The sequence below is a fragment of the Ailuropoda melanoleuca genome, chromosome 1 (genome assembly GCF_002007445.2).
Source record: "Ailuropoda melanoleuca isolate Jingjing chromosome 1, ASM200744v2, whole genome shotgun sequence".
Lineage (NCBI taxonomy): Eukaryota > Metazoa > Chordata > Mammalia > Carnivora > Ursidae > Ailuropoda > Ailuropoda melanoleuca.
Window position 1 is genome coordinate 190,829,627 of NC_048218.1, and position 15,342 is coordinate 190,844,968.

Consider the following 15,342-nt stretch of genomic DNA (forward strand, 5'->3'; position numbering starts at 1 on the left):
AAAAAAAAAGAAGAGCCTGATGTGGGGCTCGATCCCATAACGCCAGGATCACGCCCTGAGCCGAAGGCAGACGCTTAACCGCTGTGCCACCCAGGCGCCCCGAGAGAGAGAGTCTTAAGCAGAGTCCACGCTGAGTGTGGAGCCCAACACGGGGCTTAGTCTCACAACCCTGAGATCATTACCTGAGCCAAAATCAAGAGTTGGATGCTTAACAGACTGAGCCACACAGGCACCCCTCCTTGTGATTTTCTTAATAACATTTTCTTTTCTTTAGCTAGTTTTATTGTGAGAATACAGTGTATAATACGTATAATATACAAAATATGTGTTAATTGTCTGTTTATGTTACTGGTAAGATTTCTGGTTAACAGGAGGCTATTAGTAGTTAAATTTTTGGGGAGTCAAAAGTTATGTGTGGGTTTTCAACTGCGTGGGGGTTGGTGCCCCTGAACCTCTCATTGTTCAAGGGTCAACTGTATATTCCTGTAGATATGTATATCTATGTGTGTGTATATATATGTTTATCATGTATATTATAAATAATATATGGGTTTATTATTCTTATTAGCCTTTAGTTTTGATAGCTAGCCAGCCTTAAGGAATCCAAGGCTAGGAATAGGATATCTGGGTTATTACCTCACCTCTGACCCTCGTTGGCTTTGCTGTTGAGTCCCTTCACCTCTCCAATCTGCTTTGTCTCTAAAACATGAATAGTTAATTCCTGCCCTGTCATTTGGTCATGTGACCGGATCAACTGAGATAACGAGGATAAGGATGCCTGCCAAACTAAAAGGATGCTCTGGCCTGAAGCAAGGCGTCATCAAGACTCACAGAGTCCCAGAGCTCAAACTGGGGCGACTTTGGGGGGACGTCTTCACCCTGCATGGCACAGGGGCCCAGGCACTTCCCATCTGCAAGTCAGTGCAGAATCCTGAGATGTCTCTGCCCAATGTAAGGGAATGAGCTTGGGGTGAAGGGCACCTGCCCATCTCACTGAGTCCCAAGCTGGGAAAAGTATCCCAGAACGATGTGGGAGGGCAACCCAATCCAACTCTATGCCCTCCCTGTGGTCAGTGGGAAGTACCACGTGAGGACTGAGTACCAACTCCAAATGATACCCAAGGGCATTGCCTTTGGCTCACCTATACCTGTGTTTAAGAGGCAGTTAAGCAGGTGAGGAAAAGACTATTGGCACGGTAATCCTGTAATTATTTGGACCCGCTTAGTCCATAGCTGGCTTTCCAGACGGCCTGGACATCAATTATTTAGGCTACTCCCTGTGGGTAGAGTGGATGCTGTGGGTCAGGGGAGCCGTCTGCTCGTCCAGGAGGTCCGGTGTACATGGTTCAGCTTGGGCCTTGACTCAGCAGTGTTCCGAGAGGGCGAAAGCAGTGTGGGCAATAGATCACGAGCACTTCTCTAACACACTTTTATGTCCACCATTACATTTACCCAATGAGATGGGCAAGGCTGGTGTTACTGTCCCAGTGTTCATGCTGATGAAACTGAGGCCAAGGCTCTGTAGCAAGTTGGTGGCACACTTGGAACACAGCTCTCCGGACTCCTTGCCCTGTGCTCATTTGGGAAATGGCGGCATGAATGCTGGCTTGCCAAGCAGAATCACCTAGCCTCTCCTCCCGTCGTGCAGCTCACACTCACTGCGGCTCCTGCTGTGGCGGTGCTGTGTGTGCACCGCCCGCGGAGGCAGGGCTCAGGTGAGGCATGGCGGGCCCAGTCCTCCCCTCCCCTTCCAGTGCACGCGCTTGTCTCCTAGGTGCTGCTGGACGAAGAGAGAGAAGCCATGGCAAAGGCCCGCCGGCTGGAGCGCAGCACCAGTAGCTTCAGCTACTCCTCTTACCACACCCTGGAGGAGGTAGGCCGGCCCAGCCCCGCTCTGGGCTCTGCGTCCCTTTGGGCTCTCCCGGTCTGCAGCCTTGGGCAGAGACTGATGAAAGACTGAGGTCTGTGGGAGTGCGCAGGAGCGCGAGTCCCCAAGCGACACTAGGGGAGTGCAGAGCAGACACTGGGTGAAGGCCTGTCAGGCAGACAGTTGGCTTCAGAGAGGTCCAGAAGCCAGGATTCAGAGAGAACTGTGGCTCAGCATACCGCCCGGGGCAGATATGGGACAGAGTCATGGGTCCACTAGGCAGGGCGCTGAGGTAGGGATGCGTCACTGGCCGGTGCGGAGCAGGTGGTGGCGGCTCCATATCCAGCGCTGTGGCTGGGGAGTCAGGGCTCCCGACCTCTCCACAAGCATTTCTGGTGTCAAGGGGCCCCCACTGTGGGTACTAGGGTATAGAAGGGGCAGGAAGCCAGGCATGTTGGAGAGCCATTTTGTGGAGTAGAACGGAGTTGCCTCAGTTGGAGAAAATTCTTGAGCACAGTGACAGCCAGTTAGGGCAGGCATGACCAACCGTGACTTGTTTATAAAGGAGAACACAGAGACGCCCAGTCCAGAAAGAAACTCAAGGCACAGGTCCCATTTTCATGTAGAGGACGTGATGATATTGATATTGGCCACTCTATGACCGTCATTACTCTTCCCGTTTCACATGGCCTGTAATTGAAGATCCATTTTTCCCATATATTTGGTAATTCGGTTATGTACATTGAAAGAGGAAGGGGAGGGATTAATATGGCCTGTCAGTATTCATTGGTATCAGAGATAAATAACCCTGCCTTCAGAGGGCTTAGAATCTAAAAGGGCCAAGAAGACCCTAACAGCACTTCAGGGTCTGTGGGGTCTGTCAAATGGACTCAATGGGCCAAGAGAACAGAAGCAAGAGAAACTTCCACCCCAAGAGAAGGCAGCCTTGCAGGCTGACCCTGGGGACTGAGGGGGTGAGCGTGAGCATGCACAAAGGCTTAACTCTGGGTGTGGTGAGTGGCCTTCGAATCCAGGCCAACTGCAGCTCATTGCCTTAGGCCTGGTGAGTGTCTTTGATTTATACGGTTCTCCATCTGGGTTCTTTTAGATCCTGAAGGGTGGTGGGAAAGCATTCAGGGGGGTGGGATGGGGGAGGGAGAATATCCGGGAAGATGCTGAGGTTTGCCCCTCTCTGCCTAAGGGCCTGTCTGATATCCGCCATTCCTTGCAGATATATAGCTGGATTGACAACTTCGTAACTGAGTATTCAGATATTGTTTCAAAAATTCGGATTGGCCACAGCTTTGAAAATCGGTCCATTCTTGTCCTGAAGGTAAAAGCTGGCAGTGTTGACCACTGGACTCTACAGTGAGAGCCTCTGGCATAAGACTGAACTTGTGTAGGGTCATGGCTGGGTGGGAGTTGTAGGGACAGAGATGTGTAAACTCCTGCCCTGAGGTGACCCACAGCTCTGGGGTTGTGGTGTTCAGGGACCCACCCTTGTAGGTATGGGCAGGTGACAGTGTGATGACCTGGCATGTCCTCGGTCAGGAAGTAGGTGGGGGGGTTGCTAAGGAGATGGAACTGCAGGGTGGCAGTCGTCATGCTGGTCTTGCTATGTGAATGTGGGGGAGTCAGCCTTCTCCCTATTCCCTTGGTTGCTTCATCTGTTAAATGGGAAGAGAGGCAAATAGAGGCCTCATTTACAAATGACTGAGGTTGTCAGGCTCAGGCAGCCCCTCAGATAGGCCTGAGTCTGTGGGGAGACCTCCCAGCCCTTCTCAGGGGCCCCTGGAAACAGAGTTTGAGCAAAGTTGGCAGCAGTAATGCCCTTGGTCATGAACGAGGCAGGGTAGGGAGGAGTGTGGAGCCCACCTGAAAACAATTCTTAGTATGTGCCCTAAAGGGTGCTCAGGAGTGTGGACCACACAGGGCCCCTGACATCCGGCATTCAGAGAAGATAAGTGCTGTTGCTCTCAACCACGCCCCGGGGGACTCTTCCAAAGGGCCAAGTGTCCTCCTTTCCCTTGGGACGTGACCTCCTCTGTCCCTGATTTGATTTCCCCTGGGGGCTGTCCATGTTCTCTTTAATGTTGTCTACGACCTTGCTATTCCAAGTGTGGTCCTGGCACCTGCAGCAGCACCCCCAGGGGCTTGTCAGAAATCCCCAACCACGGACCCCTCCCCACAGCTACTGACTGAGAGTCTGCGTGTTAGTGAGATGCTGGGGATTCATGTGCCCCTTAAAGTTTGAGAAACACTAGTCTAAGGTACTTTCAAGCCTGGGAAGCTCTGTGCTTCTGGCTGGATCACTCCGCTCCCACGTGCACATGCCCCCCTGCGTCACCAAGGCTCCCACTCGCGTGCACTTCGTGGACTCAGACACAAGTATCTGCACAGACAGTCCCCTCTTGGGCTCAGAGGGCCGCCCCAGGCAGTGGGGAGACATCTGGGGCTTCCTTCTGGGAGCCTAGGGACAGCCCTGCAGCTGTCTCAGTTCCAACTTGTTTGGAATCTGGTGCTTTTACCCAGTTCAGCACTGGAGGCTCTCAGCGCCGGGCCATCTGGATTGACACTGGTATCCACTCCCGGGAGTGGATCACCCATGCCACTGGCATCTGGACCGCCAAGAAGGTTAGCGCAGACAGTGGGGGTGGGGCAGGGCTGGGGCTACTTGACTATTCTGGGTGTCTCCAGTGGCAAATTGATCCGGGGTTTGTTTAAACTCAGGGGCTCTCTCCCCTCCTGTCCTTGGAACAGCTGCCATTGTGCTTTGCCCTTTGGCAGCACAGCGCCCACATCCACCCTCTGCCTTCTAATCGTTTAAAATCCAAGCCTTTAGTTCTGCACAAAGAATGTATCTGATGGCCTGATGCCACCCCTGCCTGCAGCTGCTGGCTGTGCAAATGCCCTGACCCACCTTAGAAGAGGGCCCGTCAGTGCCTTCCATCTGTCCCCCTGTCCCCACTCTGCCCTTGCTTACAGATTGTCAGTGAATATGGCAAAGACCACACCCTGACAAATATCCTGAATGCCATGGACATCTTCATGGAGATTGTCACCAACCCTGATGGGTTTGCATTCACCCACAGCATGGTGAGGGCATTTGGGAAGGAGAGGGGCCGGGGTCAGGGTCAGCTCTGGGAGGATGCAGGAAAGGTCGCTGTCACCTTGGGAAGCTGCGCTGAGGTTCCCTGGGGGCCGGCCCCTCTGGAGCTCCTGGCGGGGAGTCTCACTGAGGCAGGCGGGTGACTCGGGCACTGCAGCTTCGGCTCTGGCCCTTCCATCCCTGCCCTCCTGGGAAGGCCACTGCTGGCAGCCTGGGCCTGTCCTCGGGGCTCTCCCCACATCCTGACTTTAGCCACAGGCAATCTGCCGTCCTGGCCCATCCTCATGCCAGCCCCATCCTGCCCTAGCAATTCCTTCCTTTTGCCCGTCTCTGTCCCAGCAGACCCGCCTTCCTAGGCCAGGATGTCAGAGGCTCGCCCCCTCCCCGGGAAAAGGGTGAATGTCACCTGTCCTGGGCTTTTTCAGAACCGCCTGTGGCGGAAGAACAAATCCAGCAGACCTGGAATCTTTTGCATTGGCGTGGATCTGAACAGGAACTGGAAGTCAGGCTTTGGAGGTATGGCAGTCTGCTGGACCTGGGGGCGGGGCTGGAGGAGGACTTGGTCCTCAGCACGTCTCCCACGCAGGCAGGTTATGTGGACGCATACCTTGGGAGGCAGTGGAGTTAACTAATGCAAGTGAGTCATGGCCGGGGACAGGCAAGCACCTGCCTAGGATTGGCCCGCGAGATGAGAGGTTGCACATGTGTGGTAAACGTGTGGCTATGCGCAGGCTCCATGGGCAACACGGGAAACAGCTCCTTGCATGGGGAACTAACTGCAAGGGTCAAATCCTAAGTATGGTAGGGGAAGGTACAAGATAGTCTTCAGGATGTACCTGGAAGAGGTACAAGATGGTCTTGCTGGTCGCTCAAAACTCGGTTTCTGTGCCTCCCAAAATCTCTAGCCCGTCCTTGCAGGGAGTCCACCAAAACAAAATGCCTCCAAACTTATTTCCTGAGAGCCATGACCTGGAATTTTCCCTTTAGGGTGGCCAGAACAATAGTTTCAGTATAGAATAAGCCGATTTCTTATCATCAACTCTGACTTGAGCCTAGTTTTTATTTTTGACTCTGTTGCTTTGTAATCCTGGGCTGATGGGCTGGTGCATGTCTGCAGGGTCATATTGTTCTAGGCAGAGGTGGGCAGCTTCTTCCCAGGTTCCCAGGTTCCTTGGTGTTCTTCCCCATTATCTCCCTTACCATTCCAGGGGCATTGGGACTAGATGGGGAAACCGAGGCTTCCAGAAAATCTTGAGACCATTATGTGGACCCTGGGAAGGCAGTAATTTGATGGTTGGAGTGTTGGGTCTAGCTGGGACAGGTTGCACAGGCACAGTCTTCAGGCTCCAAATGTGGCACCCACTCCACTGGGGTGGGGGAGGGGTCGGAGTTTGGCTCCGCAGGAGACCATGCCATTGCTGTTGAAAAGCAGATCCACAGATGGGTGGCCAAACCAATGAGACGGAACATTCTAGATCTGCCCATCCCTTTGAAAATCTGGCTTCTTTCAGTTTGTTCTCATGGAAAAATCAGCATCTGAAGCATCCAGAGCGAGGCTCTCAGCCCATGGTGTAGGGGTTGTCTGAGAATCTGGCAGTGTGTGTAGCTGTTTGTGTAAGGGAACACAACCGTGTAAAAATGGGTGTTTTCATCTCCAGATCACCAGACACTTGTCCCAAGTGGGCATCCATGTGGGTCCCTCAGAACCGGCTAAAACAAGTGCCCATGGACCCCAAGATAGACTGGCTAGCAGAAAGACAAATTATCTCTTAAAGAAAATACCTTTTATGTTTTTCACCACAGGGGGCAGGAGGGGGGAAATCAGTATATACACAATATTTTTTTAAAAAATATATGGGAAAAAAAAAAAAGCCCAGAGGGGATAAAAAGATCCCATAATCCCACTACCCAAAGATTACTGCTTTTAATAATTTACCATATCCTTCTAGAGATTTCCCCTTGCTACAAATTACATTGTCAGAGAAGGAAAAATAAATAGCTAATGAATCCATTAGCAGGTACTTGTGACACAGGCAGGCTCAGAGGACTTGGACTGTGAGCGTCAGAGAGAGGCAGGCAGCTAATTCCCATTTGGTCTGGGGAAGATTAGTTTATGCTGCTTAGCTCAAACCAGAACTAATGGCCTGAAGTGTTTCTCCATATTTGGGCAAAGCCACCTGGTCGTTGGCAGGGGAACCGCTTTCCATGCGTGGGCTGCAAACGCAGACAAAGCTCTCAGCCTCCCCCGTTCTGCTCATCTGTTGCCGTTTGTCATTCATCAAGTGGAGCAGGTGCAGAAGCTCCCGGCAGACACAACACACAGGGCCACTGTCCAGCCTGTGGGGCTGCCCCTCACCTTGGCTTCCTGCAGGCACATCCCCAGGCGGGACCCGCAGACTAAGGGGGAATGCGGTCCCCGGTGACAGAGCTGCCTCTGGGCCTGCCTGTGGACAGAAATAGTGTGTGCCTGGGTTGGTGACTCAGGCGGGAAGATTTTGTTTATGGTTTTATCATTGCCTTAATTTAATTGCTGCATAATGAGTCATCTGTAGGCCATCCCTCCCACTCTTGCTGCCCTCACCTGCACTCCTGGGGAGGACTGGTGTGCTGCAAGCCTAGCACAGCATCTCAGCTGCTCCCTGAGCCAGCCCCCCAGCCCTCCAGCTAGCACACTGCCCTTGGGGGTCTAGGGGAGTGCTGTGGCATCCTCAGGAGGCTTCAGAAGTTGGGGTGATCCCTGAACTCGGCCTCAGGCTTGTGTGCAGTCATTTCAGGGAGGAGGAGCAAGAGGAGGGAATTGGGATGGCTCTTTCCAAATGCGTTCCTAACCCCCAAGTCTTGACCAGCCCACAGCCCAGCCCTCCATGACACGGCCCTTGGGGAGGGGAAGAAGCCACAAGAAGAGGGTAAGAGGAAGAAAAGAGATGGAGAGCAAAGAATCTAGGAGATGGAAACCAATGAAATTTGTGAACAAAATAGAAGCTCAGCTCCTCTCCCCCAACTGAGGTCCCCAAGAAGAATTGTCAAAGGCTCATTACATCTGGGCTCCCAGACCAGCCTTGGGCAGCTGTGGGGATCTATTCTCTCTTTTTCTGGCCCCAAGTCCATGTTGCTCCCAGGGCCATGGTTGTGGCAAAGCTTGAGCAGATACGAAGTCTGAGCATTCAACTGACCCAAGCCTTTGTCATGGCAGTGGACAGTCGAAGAGAAGGGTCAGCTTCCACTCCTCGGGGAAGCCAGGGTTGGAGACCTAGAGTTTCCTCCGAAGGCAGCCCGCTTTTCTAATGGAACAGGTCAGGACTTAAGTAAAGGACAAGCTGAGGGAGCTCGCTACAAGACCCACAGAGCTGCTGAGTCACGGTGGGAATGCACTCCTCTGATGTATTGGACTAGGGTGCGCCGCAGTGATAAATACCTATCCAAATCTCAGTGGCTCAACACAGGAAAAGTTTATTTTTCAGGCACAACAGGTCTGAGGTGGGTAGGTGACTCTCCTTGGCAGCTTTTTTCCCGACTGTGACAGAGGGCTCCAGGACGCTTCCTCCACCTGGAGTTTCTTGCTTCCAACCACATAGAAGAGACTGTGGAGAAGTCATGCCTGCTCTTAACAGCCTCAAACTGGAAGTGACCCATCATTACTGCTCACATTCTCCTTGGTCAGAAGTTGTCACATGGCCTCAGCCAAACTGCAAAGGAGGCTGGGAGATGTAGAGGAATACCTGGATATTTTGTGAGCATTAAGTATCTTTCCCAAACCTGGGAATTCGAATCCTCCAGCTGGTTTTATTTTTCTTCCAGGAAATGGTTCTAATAACAACCCCTGCTCAGAGACTTACCGCGGGCCCTCCCCTCAGTCGGAGCCAGAGGTGGCTGCCATTGTGGACTTCATCACCACCCATGGGAACATTAAGGCTCTGATCTCCATTCACAGCTACTCTCAGATGCTCATGTACCCTTACGGCCACTCACTGGAGCCGGTTCCAAACCAGAAGGAGTTGGTGAGACTGGTGGCTTGGAGCTTCAGGGAGGCATCGGGCAGACCCCTGAGGTTCAGGCCCTCACTCTGAAACAAGGGTCTGGACCAGTTGACCCCATGGTAGGGAGGAGGGGGAGAGCTTGTTGTTCTCACATGGAGTCAAGTTCAAAGCCAGAGGGGCCGTGCTCCCTTCCCATGAGAGCCATCTGCACATTCAGCTTCCGGGGCTCCTCAATTCTTGCTTCTTAGTGGCTGGTGAGGGTGTGGGAGCGTGGGGAGCCCCAGCCTCTCACCCTCGGATGCCATCTCGCAGTACCATCTTGCCAAGGACGCAGTGCAGGCCTTGTCTGAGGCCCACGGGATCGAGTACATTTATGGCAGCATCAGCAACACCCTCTGTGAGTGAGCCTTCCCCTGGCTGCTGCTGTGGGCACCACATCCCCCTGGGGCTGGGCAGGCGCACGCTGTTCACTGACTGGCACAGCAGCTTGGCCACAGGGCAGCGCCGTAGATCTAACTGGGCTGGGTCAGAGCTGATGTCCACATCTGAATAGAGGGCTGAGTGACAGTCCCCAGAAACGGGGAGCTCTTTCTTTGCAGCATGAACTAATGCCCGGTTCCCAGTGTCTGGCTTACTGTGATGTTCCTTGAAGGAGAAGATCTTAAGTGTGGGGGCCTCAAGAATCTCTCTTTTTGCTGGGGCAGAGAATGGGGAGGGCGGGCAGGGTGTGGCCCAGGTTGAGGCTGGGGTCAGGAGGCATGGTGTTGTGTGGGGTGAGTTGGGGTTTGGACCCCCAGGGCCCACTTTCCACTCAGGATACCTCTGCACCTTAGGACCACACCCTGTTCTTCCTTCTGGGGGCATTTCTTTGCCCGTTTCTATACAGATGTGGCCAGCGGGATCACTGTGGACTGGGCCTATGACAGTGGCATCAAATACTCATTCACCTTCGAGCTCCGGGACACGGGGCGCTATGGCTTCCTGCTGCCGGCCTCCCAGATCGTCCCCACGGCCCAGGAGACGTGGCTGGCGCTTCGGACCATCATGGAGCACACCCTGAATCACCCCTACTAGCGACACCACTGAGGGCACAGCAGGAGCATTCATTCCCTTCCGCGAGGCCTGGGGCTCCTCCTGAAACCCAAGTGATACATCGTCCTCCCCACACCCTTACCCTGACCCCTGAGGAAATAAATAACAAGTTTGAACAGGCTTGGTGGCCTCTGGTGCTGTCCACCAACCCCTTCGGGCTCAGCACTGAGGAGGGGGCAGGGGCAGCTTGAAATGCCTCTGCACTCCTCAGGAATTCAGGAGGGTCAGGGGGCCAGCAGCCCTTCTATTTCTTCCTCTTGCAGTGTTCTCCAGGCCCAGGACAGAGAACTCACTCTCTGGAAGCTGCTGATAGACACATTGTCCCCTTGGTGTTTACATTCTGAGATGATCCTGGATGGGACACTGTTTGATCAGAAGGAGTGGGTCTCCAGTGGTGGTAGCTCTGGCACCCCGAGGGAGAGGGGGTACAAACAGGCAGCTTCCTCCTCTTCCTGCTTTATTTCCCCTGCTTGGGGGGGAGGGGCACATTTCAGAGGCCACTGCTTAGAAGATCCCATTCACCCTCTAAAGGAAAGTGAACACCCTCACAGTCTCCCCCGGCCTGGGGAGCAGAGTCACAGCCAGTCAGAGCCAGCACAGCAGAGCACCGCACATCCAGGGAGAGGAAATCCTCTTTCTCCTCCTCTTCACCCAGGGTCACCATGCTTGTCCTGCATGGAGCAGTGAGTCCAGGCCAGGCATTTACTAAGCAAGCACTTTATTTAAGGGAGAGAAAGGGGCGGTATTTTGAGATACAAATGAGGGGCTGCCCACCCCATCCTGAGACTTCCTTATAGGTTTTGCCTTCCTCCGCCTTTGGGGAGTGGGGACAGTGGGCTGCTTTGTCCTGCCCTCAGGGGAAGGCAGGTCCTCCGCAGAAGCAAGAGGTCCACTGAAGAGATGAGAGGGTCTGTGTAAGTCTGAGGCAGAAAACAAGACTTTCGTTTGCAAGGGCCAGACTTTTGTTGTTTTTGGTGCTAAAGAAAAGGATCGTGAGACCTGTGATTTGGCCCCTGCAGGACACAGAGCACGGGGTTTTACTATCAATCACAGATACGGAAGAAAGCAGGGGGAAATGAGAACAAGTCCCCTTTTCTACCCAACCTGTGAAAGAAGACAGTGGTTGAATCAGTGGGAGGCGGGGATCAGCGGTGATCAAAACTCTAGGTAAGGCCCATGTCCAACATGGCAACTGAGCAGCAGACGAACAATGGCTGAGCAAGGGGTCTAGACAGGTGATTAAAGTGTACCCAGAGGTGTACCCATATGGCGGGGTACACCTGAGCAGTGCAGCTGTTGGAGCTCTGAGCAAAGAAATGGTGAGGAGGCCTGGGGTAGAGGCAAGAAGGCTGAGCCCAGGGGCCATGCAGCCAGTGGCCACGGAGGCACAGTGGCCAGGGACGCCTGTGCCCAGGAGCAGCTGTGCCATGAGGTGGCCTGAGGAAGTCAGGGTAAAAGACACCTTAAGAACCAGATCATCTCTAGGGGAAGAGCCAACAATGGAGGTGGAGAGCATTCCGATTCGGGCCACAGTTCCTCAAGAGAGGCGGAATTTTTTTAAGTTTGGAAGTGATTTGAGTGAGCTAGAGTTTCCAAGCTAAAGTTTTCTGCTATTAGTGGAAATACGAGGCCACGGGCTGTATTAGCATAAGCTATAGACAAATAAAGCAAGTTACACCTTTGCACACTGGAGTCTGTGATGATAACTTTTGTACCCTCTGTGCAAATATTTTCATTTCATCCTCTTGGGGAGGATATTACCAGTATTAATAAGCTTGTATTTCAGATGAGGAAAGCATGATCATGATTTGGAGAGGTTTTAAGGGCCACGAGAGGCCACATGGATGGGAAGTGGTTGAGGGAGATTTGAACTTGGGTGTGTCTAACTCTAAAACCATTGTGTCGCCATTTGTCCAAGTGTGACTAGTGGCCACACCCGCAGCAGAGTCCATGGGGAGTCGTTTAATGTGAAGGTAGCTGGGTTCCATTCCCAGACTGAAACAGAATCTCTGGGGTGTACCCCCGAATCTGTGTTTTTACCATCTGCCCCAGGAATTCTGAGGTCCCTTAAAGGCTGAGAACCACCTGCTCTCCTGCCTCCCAGAAGAACACATTTGAGTCTTCCTGGGGAGGCTGGGGCTCAGCGTCTCCACCCTCTGCCATGATCTGTTAGGGCTGAAGGTGGTTACAACAGTGGGAGGCTGGTCATCCTTCTCCAAGATGTTCCCAAGGGACTTCCTTGGCCCTCACCTAAAACAGTGTGGTCTGGAGACCACAGGAGTCAATACAAATTCTGGAAATAAAGATTCTCAGGCCACCCCAGACTTAACCCAAATCTCTGGGGATGGGACCCAGGGGACGCTAATGCCATGCTGGAGAGGCGCTGCCCTGGAGGCAGGAGTATCTGGACCCTGATGGATTTCTCAGTAACAACAGTGAAAATAATAAGCTTTTCTAGCACTTAACTGTGTGCCAGGCATAGTTCCAAGTACATTACAGGATTCAACACATTGCCTCCTCACAGCTCGAAGAAGTAGGACTCTTACTGTCTTGATTTTCAGATGAAGAAGCTCAGGCTCAGGATAGTAGCTAAGGGGCCCCCAGCTGGGACCTGAGTCGTGCCCAGAGCCCCTTAGGACCAAGGGCCAGGAGTTTGTTCTCATAGCCATGTTGGCAAGACCTGTGTACAGCCAATAGACTCACGGAAGTTGGAGCTGAAACTGCTTTACAGATGGGGGTCTTCTTGAAAAGCAACTTTCTTTTTAAAATCCTTCAATGACTTAGCGCCCCCCCCCCCGCACTGCCCAAGATGTACATGGCTGACCCTGGGGACCTCTCCCACTTTGCCTGAACACCTTGCTCATCGGCCCCAACCTCACAAGCCTCCTCTCAGTTTCTTCCCAACTGGAAGCATTTGCACGTGATTCTCCTTCTTTCTGGAACATTCTCTCCTCTCTTCCTCCTAATGGCCTACTCCTTAAAATTTTCCCTTTAATATAAGTTCCTCACCAGTCCTTCTAGAACCATTCATTAGAAGTGGATCTATTACCCTCTTTTCCAAGGCCTTATGTATTCCATGATTACAATGATAATTAATTGATTTCTTTGTTATTTTGTCTCTGCCACTAGTTTGGCTGCTCAAGGAGGGCAGGGACCATGTTTGGGTTTCAGCCTCACTCAGGTCCTGTCGGGTGAGAGTGTTTCTCCTCCTGGGCCTGGTATAGATTAGTACTTAGGTTTAGCATCTGGTGAAGGAAACCTACCTTACTGTGGCTTAATCAGATTGGGGTTTTATTTTTTTCATGTACTAAGTCACCTGAGGTGGGCAGATCAGCCCACCTGACTGAACGTGACTCCTTGATGCACTGGGGACCCAGGCCCCTCTGGCCTGTTGTTTTGCTACTCTGCCATCATTTCAACCCCATCATGTGACTGAATTCCAGGCAGGAAGGGTAGGGGCAAGAAATTCGAGGCCACAGCTGAGCTGGTCCATCCACGGACTTCAACTTACAGTCTATTGGCTGGAACTGTGTCAGATGGCCATGCTCGGCTGCAAGGGAAGCTGGCAAATCGCCTTATAGGGGAGAACGGGTATTGGAAAGACAGCCAGCAGTCTCCTGCAGCTTCTCTGAAGGGAGAGAAGATCTGAAGGGGTCTCTGACTCAGTTTCTTTGCTCTAGTTAATCAAGCAACTGACTTAACCCTCAAGCCAGAGAACTTTCCAGGGTCTTTTAAAAGCTTCTGGTCCAACCCCCTCATCTTACAGTTATAAAGACTGGGGGTCTCTGGATCATTGAACTTCTGTGAGGCCCTACATGAACCTAATGGCTGAGAGAAGACTACAGCCAGGGTCTTCCTCCTATGACTGAGCGGTCTCCTCAGCAAGCCCAGGAAGGTGACGGCTGGAGGGGTTCAAGTGTGTCAGATAAAAGCTCAAGACTTAAACGTGCAAGTTTTAGAGAGACGACAGAATAATCTCTTTTTCGTAAAATCTGAACTTTTTTTGTTTCTCCTTTCTTCGGTATATAATGCTAAACAGGAGTTCAGTTTTTCTACATTCTGCTTGTTTTTTTTTTCTTTCCCTTTCCAACAAACTGCTCTTTTTAGGTATGTTTTTTCATCCTTTTCACCAGTAAAATTTATGAGCATTTATTTAAAAGAAAAAACATTGGAAAAACTGAAGAGAGAAAGAGTGATTATACATATGGAAAGCTATAAAGAGCACAGTGAATGTGTTGCGGTTATTGCTTTCTTAAAAAAACAAACCAGGCAGGCAGTTTGGAACCTGAAAGAGTCCTGTGTGAGGGCAGGCGGGCGGCAGAGGCTGAGAGTGATGGGCGAGTGGCAGGGGGCCAGGGAGTCCAGTGAGGAGCCGTTAGCTGCCTCCACCCCCACTCCCTGCCCTCCTCCAGCTCCCCTCTGACCGCCCCAGACAGGCCCAGAGAGAAAATGACTTTACCGAAAACATAAAATTAAATTTAAAAAAGCTTCTTCAGAAAAATAAGATGGCCCAGACAGCCGCTTACTACAGGCTGAGGGAATCCGGTGACTGTTGGCCTGTCAGGGCCTCACACACTGGTGAAGTCACACCACATCTCGAGTTTGGGGGTGGGGTGGGTTGTAAGTCATGTTCTTCTGGGGATGGGGGTGTCCTGAAGGACAACTTTAACCTGTTCGACCTTTGAATGTTCTCCTTCCCCAAGTATTTGGGACCATCCTTGGGAATGATAACATGTCCACAGATCTTGGCCTCTTGCTGTCTCCTCACCAGCTTCGCCAAGCTCTTTGGCTCTCCATCCCTCTTGCCCCTCCATCCACCTCTCTCAATTCCCCCAAAGCCTAGCTAAGACCGCACGGTAACATTTCACAAAATTTTACTTGGGAATACAGGAGGGAAATACAATGTAGAAAGTAAAACACTTCAACCGGATGCTGGCTTTGGAGTCGATTCGTGTCTCCTTGTGAGACAACCACTCCCTACAGCCTTCACTCTCCTTGGCCCTCTGCCTGTTCTCACGTTGCTTCTCCCCTCCCCCATTTCCTCTTTTCCATTATGGGACATTCCTGCTTAGATCTTCTCTCTTCCCTCTCTGTTCTGAGAGTTGGGCTCTGACTTGACATTTCCTAAAGACCCACTGGAGTGTTTCTCTCTTCAGGTTACAAATTCTGTCTCCTCTCCAGACACAAGCACCACCGGCCACTTTAAAGTGATAATTCTGCAGCTTCAAAGCAAGCAAACAGTTTCTACTGGGCACTCAGTTATGAAAGCAAAGCTCAAGGAGGCTGCCGTCAGAGCC

At 52.1% G+C, this 15,342-nt stretch overlaps 1 protein-coding gene across 9 annotated transcripts in view; it reads left to right on the forward strand.

Annotated features, from left to right (window-relative positions):
* CPA5 (carboxypeptidase A5) overlaps positions 1-10,160 on the forward strand; it is a 23,641-nt gene extending 13,481 nt beyond the window's left edge. For 5 of the 9 annotated variants that reach the window (XM_034672135.1, XM_034672131.1, XM_034672123.1 and 2 more), the window contains 8 exons: positions 1,775-1,873; positions 3,099-3,200; positions 4,400-4,501; positions 4,853-4,963; positions 5,402-5,492; positions 8,775-8,974; positions 9,266-9,350; positions 9,840-10,160. In XM_034672135.1, coding sequence (XP_034528026.1) covers positions 1,775-1,873; positions 3,099-3,200; positions 4,400-4,501; positions 4,853-4,963; positions 5,402-5,492; positions 8,775-8,974; positions 9,266-9,350; positions 9,840-10,027 — 978 coding nt within the window. In that variant the 3' untranslated portion in view covers positions 10,028-10,160. The remainder of the gene's footprint in view (positions 1-1,774; positions 1,874-3,098; positions 3,201-4,399; positions 4,502-4,852; positions 4,964-5,401; positions 5,493-8,774; positions 8,975-9,265; positions 9,351-9,839) is intronic. The other 4 variants (XM_034672136.1, XM_019804306.2, XM_034672151.1 and 1 more) reach the window with 3 other exon arrangements.
* The last annotated feature ends 5,182 nt before the right edge of the window (positions 10,161-15,342 follow it).